The sequence below is a fragment of the Bufo gargarizans genome, chromosome 2 (genome assembly GCF_014858855.1).
Source record: "Bufo gargarizans isolate SCDJY-AF-19 chromosome 2, ASM1485885v1, whole genome shotgun sequence".
In the NCBI taxonomy this organism is placed as follows: domain Eukaryota; kingdom Metazoa; phylum Chordata; class Amphibia; order Anura; family Bufonidae; genus Bufo; species Bufo gargarizans.
The window spans coordinates 645368111-645381145 of NC_058081.1; the positions used below are offsets into that span (position 1 = coordinate 645368111).

General features: G+C 45.8%; 1 protein-coding gene across 1 annotated transcript in view; it reads right to left on the reverse strand.

Moving 5' to 3' along the window:
- The window catches only part of VPS13D (vacuolar protein sorting 13 homolog D), a 302704-nt gene that overhangs the window by 104289 nt on the left and 185380 nt on the right, over window positions 1-13035 (reverse strand). Inside the window, 4 exon segments of the mRNA XM_044282181.1 lie at window positions 5389-5485; window positions 8218-8367; window positions 10607-10756; window positions 10831-10941. Coding sequence (XP_044138116.1) covers window positions 5389-5485; window positions 8218-8367; window positions 10607-10756; window positions 10831-10941 — 508 coding nt within the window.

Consider the following 13035-nt stretch of genomic DNA (forward strand, 5'->3'; position numbering starts at 1 on the left):
TTGTTTCTAGGTATGGAAATCAGTGCTAATAAATTTCTTAGGAGATTTTTATATTGGTTGGAGCTCCGTTTTTCTGCAACTGAGCTCCAATTTCACCATAAACAGAGATTCAAGTGGACGTTGGACCATCACTAATAAGTAAGTGATGCAAGAATGATGCACCTGATGTTGAGCTGAGATCCGTCATTCTTATCTGAATACTTGCTCTGGTTCCCCTACTGTGCACCTGCAGACCACTCACGAAATGCAGAGTGGACGTCTCCACTATCTGCACATGCCCAGGAGTCCTCTCTATGCATTGCACGGCCAGAATATGGGCTCACAGCGGGCAATTGGACTGCTCAAAGGGTACTTACATGACTTCCCTTGCAAGAAAACAACATGGTCCTAAATTTTGGTGTATTAAAGTTTTTTCCCCCCCGAGACTTAAATACTGGATAGGTCATCACTATCTGATCAGTGGGGGTTCACCATCTGGGACCCCCCTCGATTAGCTGTTTGAGAACAAGCTCAGTGCCATACATTGTATAGCGGCTGTGCTTGGTATCGCAGCTCAGCCCCTTTCAATTGTATGGGGATGAGCCACGGCACGATGGCGAGTGCCACTGCCTTCTTCAACAGCTGATCAGCAGGGGTCCCGGGTGTAATCATGTAATGATGCATGATGTAATCTGTAGTTAATGTAATATTCTAACCGGTGAATTATATCCTCCCTTCTGATCCTCAGCTGTGTCATGTGACCAGCACTCAGACTTTCCAGCGGACACAGGACAGGAAGTCAGTTACTTTTCTATTCATTCATAAGAGACTGAAAGTAAGGCTATCATAGGAATACACTGGCTTCTTGTCCACACATAAGTTGCTGTGTTTGGAAAGTCTGAATGCTGGTCACATGACACAGCTAAGGATAGGAAGGGAGGTTATAACTCACAAAGTCACTGGTAAGAAGATTACCTTCACTACAGTTCACTAGTGATGAGCGGCATAGGCAATATTAAAATTCGCGATATTTTGCGAATTTATGGCCAAATATTCGCCATAAATTCACAAATTTGAGAATTCATAATCTTTAGTCATTGTTTACTTGATTGCGAAAATCGGCAATGTAATACATTCGCGATAAATTTGCAATTCGAATATTCAACACTATTCGCGAATACTAATATATTGCACTATATTCTAAATATTCGCGAATTCTCGAAGTGGCGATATTCGCGATTAAAATTCGCGATTCGAATATTCGCGCTCAACACTACAGTTTACATCGTGTACCTTTAACAGGTCAGAGAATAAAAAATGTTGTGGGAGTGCTACTTTAAACGGGTATTCCGGTAAGTAAAACTTATCCTCTGTCCACAGGATAGGGGATAACTATCAGATTGGTGGGGGTCCTACCACTAGGCCCCCTACCGTTCACAAGAATGAGGGCTCTGGGAGCTCGGCTATCTCCAGATCTCCAATAGAAATGAATGGAGCTTTAAGTAATGCTGAGAGCATCAGACCGTTATGTAGCAGCCATGAGGAGTACCAAGATTTGGTTGAAAATTAAGTTAGTATGCGGTATAAACTTAGACTAGACGGTCTAAAGATGCACAAAATGTATCATCCGGAATGAGGAAAAATCACTCAGTGTCATTAAAGATCAGGTACTTCTGAACTGAGGTCTAAGCCTACAGAACCTTACCTATATGTGACCTAAAAAAATGTACAGGAATTCCCCTTTAAACAAGCAATCAGAGGAAAATCAGCTTCTCCGAGAATGGCAATTCACTAAAAAACAAATGAGAACTGTCTCTACATTACCCGGCAGTCTCTTCTGCATCACTAAGGCAGTTCTCATTGTCTGATAAGTAAATGCAACAGTGAGGCGATTGTCCCAATAGATAGATCTCCCCTTCTCAGCTGTCAGGGCAAGACTAATGACCATCGAAAGCGCAGTTTATCTGTAGTAATAATCAGAACACACTATTTTCTAGGCCTCTAATAAAGCGCACTCTGAACAAAACATGTGCAATAGAATCACCCTGGCTTTCTCATGGAGTTCAATAGATTTCGGGTTTGATAAATGTAGAGTTCAGTGGAACATTAGTGTCTGATGTCGGGGACTTCCTCTGAAAGCCGCCATTTACACAATGACATGAATAGACTTTTTTTTCACCAATGCTCTAAGCGCCTGGGCAAAGTGGCGGCAGCTCAAGACTGTTCCTGGGTTACCAACGTTGACATCTTAATGGGCCAAGAAAACTAAAACTAAGCAAGCTGGGACCATTCACACTCATATGTCTGTGAATGTCCCTGGAGGTTACTAGTACAAGTGCTACTGGAAGGAAGCAGGAATCTTCAAGAACTTCTTATCATCAAAGGCAGGGGTGGATTGGCCATTTCCCGGTGGTTCGATTCTTGTCTGGTTTGCAGCGCAGTCAAGGGCATGTACCCTTAGCGTGAGACTCAAACAGTCCACAGGTTCTCTTTCTGGGGTTTTCCTACTCCTCCGGTTGACAGGACCCCTGGAGAACAAGGATAGTACCGGCTATACTGACCGCTGCTCCTGCTTCTTCAGCTTCCACTGGTGTTGTGCCCATTTTGCACAACACAAACTGGTGAGCCAATGCACTACCTTGGAGGGTGACATTCTCTAACACATTCACCCTATAGGCGCCTTTCTCTCTTTGGCCACTTTTTGCATGTATTACAGAAAGATTTGGTTGCGGATTTAGTTGTGGATTCACCACGGATCGCTACATTGAAAGGGCTGAAATCTACAGAGAAACTCTGCCCAAAGAATTGACGTGCTGCAGATTTACAATCTACACCATAGGTCATCTTCCGTGGGGACTTCTTCCTGTAGCAAGTTGATGAGCTTGGTTAAAATCTCATCTTCTTTAGGATACGTTCAAATGGCAGATTTTGCCAATGTCAAAATCTGCTGAGGATTCCACCGCAGAAACCTTTTGTTCTGCCACGGTTTTTCAATTTGTATGCGACAAATCCATCCGCTGTTTCAGCTCCATTACATAAGGCTATGTCTTCCGCAGCAGTCTCCAGTAGAGTCCTGCATGGACACCACACCAATAATGGATGTAATCCATTCTCGGTGGGGTCTGGAGAACCAGGTGTAAATAATACACGATACAATCTCTCATTAAATCCGCATAGAAATCCACGGCCAAAAACCACCACGTGAGAACAGCCTTACTGCTACTGTAATAAGCTGCCGATTTTCTGCTTGCAAATCTGGAAAGAAAATCTGCATCTGCTACAGAGGAGCACACCCATTCCTCTCGCAAAGCCTTACCTTCTTTCGTAGAAGTGTCATGAACAGCAGAAAATTCTTACTATCTGAGACTATCGTACGCCAGAAAAACGTCGTACATCCCTGATTTCACAGACTGTGTGCGAACACAGCGGCACCTGCTACCGCACCCCCAAGATCCAAACCGTGAGCATGATTTTAGCGCTCCTCAATTTTGAAAACCATTCAGCATGGAACAAAACTCTAACTAATGTAAATTCCTTAAAGGAGTTGTCTCACTTCAGTAAGTGACATTTATCATCTACAGAAAGTTAATACAAGCCACTTACTAATGTACTGTGATTGGCCATTTTGCCTCCTTTGCTGCTTGGATTTATTTTACCATCACATTATACACTGCTCGTTTCCATGGTTACGACTACCCTGCAATCCATCAGCGGTGGTCATGCTTGCACACTATAGGATAAAGCACTAGCCTATGTGCACTCCCACGGTCCCGTCCACCAGAGAGGCTGACGCTTTCCCCTACAGTGCGCAAGCACAACCACCACTGATGGATTGCAGGGTGGCCTGTAACCATGGAAACGAGCAGTGTATAATGTGATGGAAATATGACATTAGCAAGTGCCTTGTATTAAAGGGATTGTCTCATCATAGACAATGGGGGCATATCGCTGGGACACGCACCCATATCTTGAACGGAGCCCCACAAGGATTCCGGTCCAGCCACCACCAAGTCAGCTCCCCATAGAAGTGAATGGGAGAGCACTGACCGGCCACTGCTCCCATTCACTTCTATGGGCTCGACGGAAATAGCTGAGCCAGCGCTCAGCTATTTTCACTGACCCTATAGAAAATGAATGGAGGGTGGCTGTGCATGCGCAGTGCGCCCTCCTTCACTTTCGGGGCTCCGTTCTCTATATAGGTGCGGGTCCCACACCTATAAGACAATGGGGGCAAATCCTAGCGATATGCCCCCATTGTCTATGATGAGACAACCCCTTTAATCTTTCTCTACATGATAAATGCCACTTACTGAAGTGAGACAACCCCTTTAAAGTCGTCAAGACCTCTTCCCAATATCTACAGCAAACAGAGATCTTGAAGATGCTGAGGTAGTGAAATGCAGTGTGTTAAAAAGTTACAGAACTTTTCATTATTCAATAACTCAACAGGGAAAGAGCACACGCTGCCCTTGTCCCATAAATGGTGAGGGCACACGGCTGGCATTCTGGCAAACAAGGAAGGAGAATTTGTTCTAAATTGAGATTTAACAGCCTTTAACAGTCACATTGTACAGTGTAGCCAGACATAAGGATCATGTAAACTGTTATGAATATTGTAGAGTGTTTGCGCTTGGCCTAGGGCAGGAAATATTGTATTCCAAATAAACTTCAACGCTTCATACTGCCAGCCCTTCAGTAATAAGACAGTCTGTATTTGCCTTGTGTCCGTTACACTGTGGGACCCTATTATTCCACTAGCTACAGAGGGCTCTTTGCAGCTGTACAAGTCTTGAGCGCCCCCTGCTGGCTTTACGTCTAACGTCCCTCAGTGCATACCTTGTTAACAGCAATTCCGATTTACAAGCCATAACTAAATAACAAATAGGTAGTATTTGTGACTAAGGGTACTTTCACACTTGTGTAAACTTTTCCGTCCTGGCAGCTCAATACCGGAAAAAAACTCATCAGTTTTATCTTAATGCATTCTGGATGGAGAGCAATTCGTTCAGTATGCATAAGGATGTCTTCAGTTAGTCACTGTATGGTTTTCGGACTGAGAAAATACCACAGCATGCTGCAGTATTTTCTCCGTCCAAAATTCCAGAACACTTGCCGGAATGCCGAATCAGACATTATTTTCCATTGAAATGCATTAATGCCGGATCCGGCCCCAAGTGTTCTGGAAAAACTGAACCGGCATGGGCAGACCTTTAAAAATGTGAAAAAGATAAATACCAGATCAGTTCTTCCAGATGACAACCGGAGAGATGGATCCGGTATTGCAAATCCGCATCAGGATCAGTCTACAAATGGTATCCATTTGCATACAGATTGCCGGATCCGGCAGGCAGTTCCGGTGATGGAAGTGTGAAAGTACCCTTACTGAGGATGGATTACACTAGATCATACCTGCTTCTAATTTTCCAAAGCCAAAATAGCTTAGCAGCTTCAGAAGTAACTTTTCCTCGATCTGGACTGTAAATTTCTGAGCGGTAATCAGCAGATGCTATTAAGAAAAAAAAAAAAAGGTGGTTTAAAGGGACTAAAAAGAATAACAATTAGGTGACTCACACTTTGGTCTTATACAAGATTTCTAATATCAGGATGAATTTGGCATACTGTAAATCATAACTCCACTGCTGCCTTACACTTACTGTATGCAAACTTCACTTGCCTCACAGAATGTCTGACAGCTCTCTATCAATATAAATCTATACAGGGAGAGCTGTCAATCCCTGTGTGCAGACAGGGGAAGCAGGACCCACAGGCTCTATGAGTGGGAGGTGGAAGCAGGACCCACAAGCTTTCTTGAGTGGGCGGTAGAAGCAGGACTCACAGGTTTTCTCTATGAGAGGGTGGTGAAAGCAGGACTCACAGGTTTTCTCTATGAGAGGGTGGTGGAAGCAGGACTCACAGGTTTTCTGTATGAGAGGGTGGTGAAAGCAGGACTCGCAGGCTCTCTCTATGAGAGGGTGGTGGAGCAAGGACTCGCAGGCTCTCTCTATGAGAGGGTGGTGGAAGCAGGACTCACAGGCTCTCTCTGAGAGGGTGGTGGAGGCAGAACTCGCAGGCTTTCTCTATGAGAGGGTGGTGGAGGCAGGACTCGCAGGCTCTCTCTATGAGAGGGTGGTGGAAGCAGGACTCACAGGCTTTCTCTATGAGAGGGTTGTGGAGCAAGGACTCGCAGGCTCTCTCTATGAGAGGGTGGTGGAAGCAGGACTCACAGGCTCTCTCTGAGAGGGTGGTGGAGGCAGAACTCGCAGGCTTTCTCTATGAGAGGGTGGTGGAGGCAGGACTCGCAGGCTCTCTCTATGAGAGGGTGGTGGAAGCAGGACTCGCAGGCTCTCTCTATGAGTACTGGCAGCATACGACTTTCTATATAAAAATCCTGAATAAGATATTAGAAAACAATATATCCTAAGAGGGTGGTGGAAGCAGGACTCACAGGCTTTCTCTATGAGAGGGTGGTAGAAGTAGGACTCGAAGGCTTTCTCTATGAGAGGGTTGTGGAAGCAGGACTCTCAGGTCCTCTCTATGAGAGGGTTGTGAAAGCAAGACTCGCAGGCTTTCTCTATGAGAGAGTGGTGGAGGAAGGACTCGCAGGCTCTCTCTATGAGAGGGTTGTGGAAGCAGGACTCGCAGGTTTTCTCTATGAGAGAGTGGTGGAAGCAGGACTCGCAGGTTTTCTCTATGAGAGGGTGGTGGAAGCAGGACTCGCAGGCTCTCTCTATGAGAGGGTTGTGGAAGCAGGACTCACAGGTTTTCTCTATGAGAGGGTGGTGGAAGCAGGACTCACAGGTTTTCTGTATGAGAGGGTGGTGAAAGCAGGACTCGCAGGCTCTCTCTATGAGAGGGTGGTGGAGCAAGGACTCGCAGGCTCTCTCTATGAGAGGGTGGTGGAAGCAGGACTCACAGGCTCTCTCTGAGAGGGTGGTGGAGGCAGAACTCGCAGGCTTTCTCTATGAGAGGGTGGTGGAGGCAGGACTCGCAGGCTCTCTCTATGAGAGGGTGGTGGAAGCAGGACTCGCAGGCTTTCTCTATGAGAGGGTTGTGGAGCAAGGACTCGCAGGCTCTCTCTATGAGAGGGTGGTGGAAGCAGGACTCACAGGCTCTCTCTGAGAGGGTGGTGGAGGCAGAACTCGCAGGCTTTCTCTATGAGAGGGTGGTGGAGGCAGGACTCGCAGGCTCTCTCTATGAGAGGGTGGTGGAAGCAGGACTCGCAGGCTCTCTCTATGAGTACTGGCAGCATACGACTTTCTATATAAAAATCCTGAATAAGATATTAGAAAACAATATATCCTAAGAGGGTGGTGGAAGCAGGACTCACAGGCTTTCTCTATGAGAGGGTGGTAGAAGTAGGACTCGAAGGCTTTCTCTATGAGAGGGTTGTGGAAGCAGGACTCTCAGGTCCTCTCTATGAGAGGGTTGTGAAAGCAAGACTCGCAGGCTTTCTCTATGAGAGAGTGGTGGAGGAAGGACTCGCAGGCTCTCTCTATGAGAGGGTTGTGGAAGCAGGACTCGCAGGTTTTCTCTATGAGAGAGTGGTGGAAGCAGGACTCGCAGGTTTTCTCTATGAGAGGGTGGTGGAAGCAGGACTCGCAGGCTCTCTCTATGAGAGGGTTGTGGAAGCAGGACTCGCAGGTTTTCTCTATGAGAGAGTGGTGGAAGCAGGACTCGCAGGTTTTCTCTATGAGAGAGTGGTGGAAGCAGGACTCGCAGGTTTTCTCTATGAGAGGGTGGTGGAAGCAGGACTCGCAGGCTCTCTCTATGAGAGGGTTGTGGAAGCAGGACTCGCAGGTTTTCTCTATGAGAGAGTGGTGGAAGCAGGACTCGCAGGTTTTCTCTATGAGAGGGTGGTGGAAGCAGGACTCGCAGGTTTTCTCTATGAGAGGGTGGTGGAGGCAGGACTTGCAGGCTCTCTCTATGAGACGGAGGTGGAAGCAGGACTCAAAAGCTTTTTTGTGTGAGGTGGTGATGGAGGCAGGACTCACAAGCTTTCTCTAGAAAAGGATGGTGGAAGCAGGACTCGCAGGCTTTCTCTATGAAAGGGTGGTGGAATCAGGACTCGAAGGCTTTCTCTACGAGTACTGGCAGCATACGACTTTGTATATAAAAATCCTGAATAAGATACTAGAAAACAATATATCTCTGGACAAGACAGCTTCCCCTCTGATGTATGCTAAAATACAAATCAGTGCCTTATAGATGAATATTGGTGAAGAAAACAAGCAGCCTCACCTTGTACAGGTCAGTGAGTGCATTCTTGCTAGGCACGTTCATTGCATTGACCTGTATTGCAGGTCCTGACTCCATCTCTTCAGTCTCAATGCTCTTAGGGGTTACAAAAAGCATGGCGGGCTGAGTTGTACCAATCAACTGGTTATCAACCTGATGAAGAAGAATATAGAAACAGTTACAGACTTAATAATCACCAGGTATGAACTGACAGGAGACATTAGATTTTAGTTAGATCATACCACAACAATCACATTTTTTTCTAAGCCCTACAAGGCAGTGCCCTAATGACTGCAATCAAAGATTTGGACTTTTATCGGTCAGTCGTTTTATTTCCCAGAGATAAGCGGGACCTGATGTGTATGAAAAGCATTTACTGTCTCAATTCTACTGAAATAACTTGCATGTAGATAAAACAGAGCAGGTCCAGAGAAAGGCTACAAAAATAGCCTTAGGCCCCATGTACACGGCCGTGTTTCACAGCCGTGTGCGGGCCGTGGAACCGCGGCCTGGATCCCTCCTGAGAGCAGGAGCGCACGGCGTCACTGGTTGCTATGACGCCGTGCGCTCCCTGCTGCCGGCACAGTACAGTAATACACTGGTATAGACCATACCAGTGTATCACTGTATTGCGGCGGCAGCAGGGAGCGCACGGCGTCATAGCAACCAGTGACGCCGTGCGCTCCTGCTCTCAGGAGGGATCCAGGCTGCGGTTCCACGGCCCGCACACGGCTGTGAAACAGGGCCGTGTGCATGGGGCCTTAAAGGGGTATTTCGGTTGTCAACATTATCCATTATCGACAGGATAGGGGTAGCTATTAGATCAGTGAGTGTCCCAACACTGGGAGCATCACCAATTATGAGAATGGGGACCCTGTACTCCTCGGGATCTCTCGAAGTGAACAAAGTGGAAGATCGGGCATGTGCACTGCAGCTCCAGCAATTTCGGAAATAATTGAGCACTGTACTCTGCTATGTGGCAGTGCTCATGCCCAACTGCCTCTCCGTTCTTTCGGGGAAGGCCCCATGGAGTATGAGGTCCCAGAGATAGGACCCCCACTGGTCTAATAGCCATCCCCTATCCTGTGAATAGGGGATAACTAGTCACAACCGCATATAAGGCATTCTGTCATCAGCGACCCCGTCAAACTATTTGCACAGACACGTAGCTGTGGTTCACATTGTTTTTCTTTTGTAGTACTTTTTCTTAAAACGCAAATTAGGCATTTGGTGCAATGAGGGCGTTACCTTTGCTCTCACTTAACCTAAGCTCCGCTCCTTTCTGTGGTCAGTCGTTCCCTCGCTGCTTTCGCACTGCCTGACTCTGTCAATCAAAGCAGCCAGGTAAGGTCTTGCCACAGAAAGGAGTGGAGTTTGAGTGTAATAAGAGCAACTGTGATGCCCTCAATGCACCAAATACCTAATTTGCATGTTAGGAATAAGTATCATAACTCGGGAATGGAGCCTCAGATCAAGAAAAGAAAATCAGTGGTTTAATCAGACGGACCCCAGCTATGTGTCTACGCAAAGAGTTGGATAGGGAAGTCGCTGGTGACAGATTCCCTCTGTTTGAGAATAGCTCTCACGGGTCTATCCATTGTGAAGTGGACGGAGCTGGTTACTGTGGAGCTGCTCACAATGGAGTGAATGGCAGAAGCGCTGCAATAACTAGCTCCGGCACTACTGCAGACCAGCTGATCAGCGGGGGCCGGGATGTTGGACCTCAGGCCAATCTGTGGATAGCCCATCAGAGGTAAAATTCTGGACAATCCCTTTAAACATATATCTATCCAAAGATAAAAATAAAAACCTAGATAGACCATGTGGTCTTTGTCTACCATCAATCCTCTAGGTTCTTATGCATACTTGGCCAAGCAAATATACCGGCTTATAACTGAGGTTATTTGGATGGTAGCTCCCCTGTAGTGATAGGAGGGATGCAATGGTCACTTCTCTTATGCCTCGTCTTTGCAGTGGCACAAGGTGAAGGTAGATGAATAAGGGAAGCTGTAGGATAGGAGAAAATGGATCTATGTATAGACAAGACACTAGGGACATCAAAAGGCAATGGTTGGTGTTCCTGGGACATTAAAAACCTACAAAGCACATTCAACAAATTGAAAGGAAATTGAATAATGTAGCTCTGACACAAATCTCCTTACAGCACCTGTCACACAGGAAGGTCCCCGGCTTGGCAAACCCTATATTAACCAGAATAGAGTGTCGCCATGTAATGCTTTATTTCCCCGGCAGTGACAGCTGTGCCTCCTACAATACTGATGCCATTAGAAGACAGATATCCTTTTTTTCTACTTTTTTATACTAGGACTATACCCATCTTTTTTTGATACACGTCAAGCTTTTTTGGGACACAGTGCTCAGAGTTCTGTACCTGAACATTTTGTATATGAAGTTCCAGCACCTGACTGGAGGCCTGATGCATGTAATGAACATTAATGCCAGTGAAACTTGCAAACACCAGTTCCTCTGGGAGTTTATTGATGAGAGAAATTCCAATGCCGTCTTGTAATTTTACAGTCACCTGAAAAAGAAGCAAATGGTTACTGGTGCACAACGCGTGGAAGAACTGGCGGCTCCCTGTGATCACATACAAACCTCTAATTCTTGCTCTAGCTCCGGACACTTGAATTTCTTTATCTCTAATTGTCCTAAGTCATCAAATTCACTTGAAAGACGCTCAGCTCTGCGCTGCTGAAAGTCTGTAATCTGGAAGTGGAGAACTAATGAAAGCAGACGCCCAGATGCAGCCACGCACAACTGAAAATACATTTTTAGGCAATGTATGCCATTTAAATTCCCCATTGGTGGATCCTTTTTAGACCTGCGGTATTTAATCAATGATACTATCTGTGGCTGCAATTCAGCTGGACTGTATAATAAAAGTCTAATATCTGAAATAAAGCTCCGGTATCACCATGATGAAAAGACTGCTGCTCTGGCATTCCACCATTCTGTACACTGCAGCTCTGCCTATTAAGTGCAGCTGCTCTCTATCTATCAGGCAAGGACAACAGAAATACAGAAGAAAAATGCTATCACACCAAGCACAAGGGAAAGGTGTAGAAACTGCTATATGCGACCAATTAAATACTAGATGTACTTTTTTAATCGGTCCTATTTAAATCAATAGTACATGCGACCACAATAAACTTTGTAATATATTTATCCACCTTCCCTGCTAATTGCTTTTCAATTAGAAAAATGCCTTGTTTCCCATCCAGAACGGATCATATTACACATGTCAATGCAAGTCTATGGAGGGGGAAGTGAGCAGAAGCTGAGGAGACAGGCACAAAGAGAGACTGTACAGATACATAGGAAGATTACAGCTCAGCACAAGTGCTAAATTCAGAAAAATACAGGTTAGTACTTCTATGACGTATCCTCCATTATCCAGCGGCTGCTTCTGAGTGGCTGTGAAACAGTAAGGAAGCATATTCTCCTCTCCTTTCTGTGTGTGCAGTGAATGGCAGCTAGTCTACACCCGCCATGTCTGGTAGAACTGCAAACTAGATATTCAGCAAGCACAAAGAAAAACTGCTAGCAAAATGACAGATATCAGTGATATAGTTCCCAGATGTAGTGTTACTCCTCATGAACACACACTGTACTATTGATTAAAGGGGTTGCCCCATAAAAAATATTCTACAGTTTTCAAACCAGCACCTGGATTAGAATTCTTTTGAAATTGCATGTAATTAAAATTTACCATAGCCACTGAGTTATTCAATGAGATGTATCTCTAGAGCGCCACCTGCTGTTTGTATTTAATTTTTTTGTCCTGCTCACTGAGAAAGCAGCACATGCTCAGTTTCATCCTTCAACTGCCTCCTTTTGATTGGGAGATCATGGACACACACCCTTATCTGCAGCAGAAAAGACACTCCCCTTGAGCTGTCAGCTTAATATAAATCTAGCAGAGCAATAAATGGGGAGATCTCTGGATCCATGTGAGGTACAGGGCTGGTTCTATGTCTGATTTATTTTTTTTTCCATTAGTCATGGGATAACCCCTTTAATGCAAAGTTTGTTGAAAGCTCAGTGCCGCTTTAAGGATTGGTTGCTACCGAAAACTGATCTACTAGTGTTAACCCTTTCACGCATTTGGACGTTACTGTACGTCCAAATTGCAAGTAACTTACTGCATTTGGACGTACCGTGACGTCCAAACTGCTTACTGGGGCTGTGACACCCCGGAGTCTCCGCTCTCCCTTGCCGGCAAGCGCTCCGATTGGCTAGTCTCTGCAGACTAACAATGTACTTGTTCAAATGAAAACCATAAACAACCTTTGGTAAAAAAAAAAGATGGTACTGGACGAAGAACCACCTTGTCTTGGTGAAACACCAAAAAGGGCTCCTTGTAGGACAGAGCCGCCAGTTCCGGAACCCTTCGAATAGAAGTAATGGCCACCAAAAAGGCCACTTTCCAGGAAAGTAGACGGACGGAAACTTCTCTCAGAGGTTCGAACGGCGCTGCCTGGAGTGAACCGAGAACCAGGTTTAGGTCCCAAGAGTGTAATGGAGGCCGATATGGGGGTACGGTGTGAGCTACTCCTTGTAAGAAAGTCTTGACCGGACCTAGGACGGCTAGAGTATGTTGGAAAAAAATGAACAGGGCTGAGACCTGCCCTTTAAGGGAACTAAGAGCCATGCCTAGATCCAATCCTGACTGAAGGAATGCTAGAACCGTAGGAAGGGAAAAACGCCTGGGAGGAAGAGCTCGTTTCCTCGCAGAAGCGCAAGAAGGATTTCCAGGTCCGGTGTTAAATCCTAGAAGAGGAAGGTTTCCTGGTCCTAATC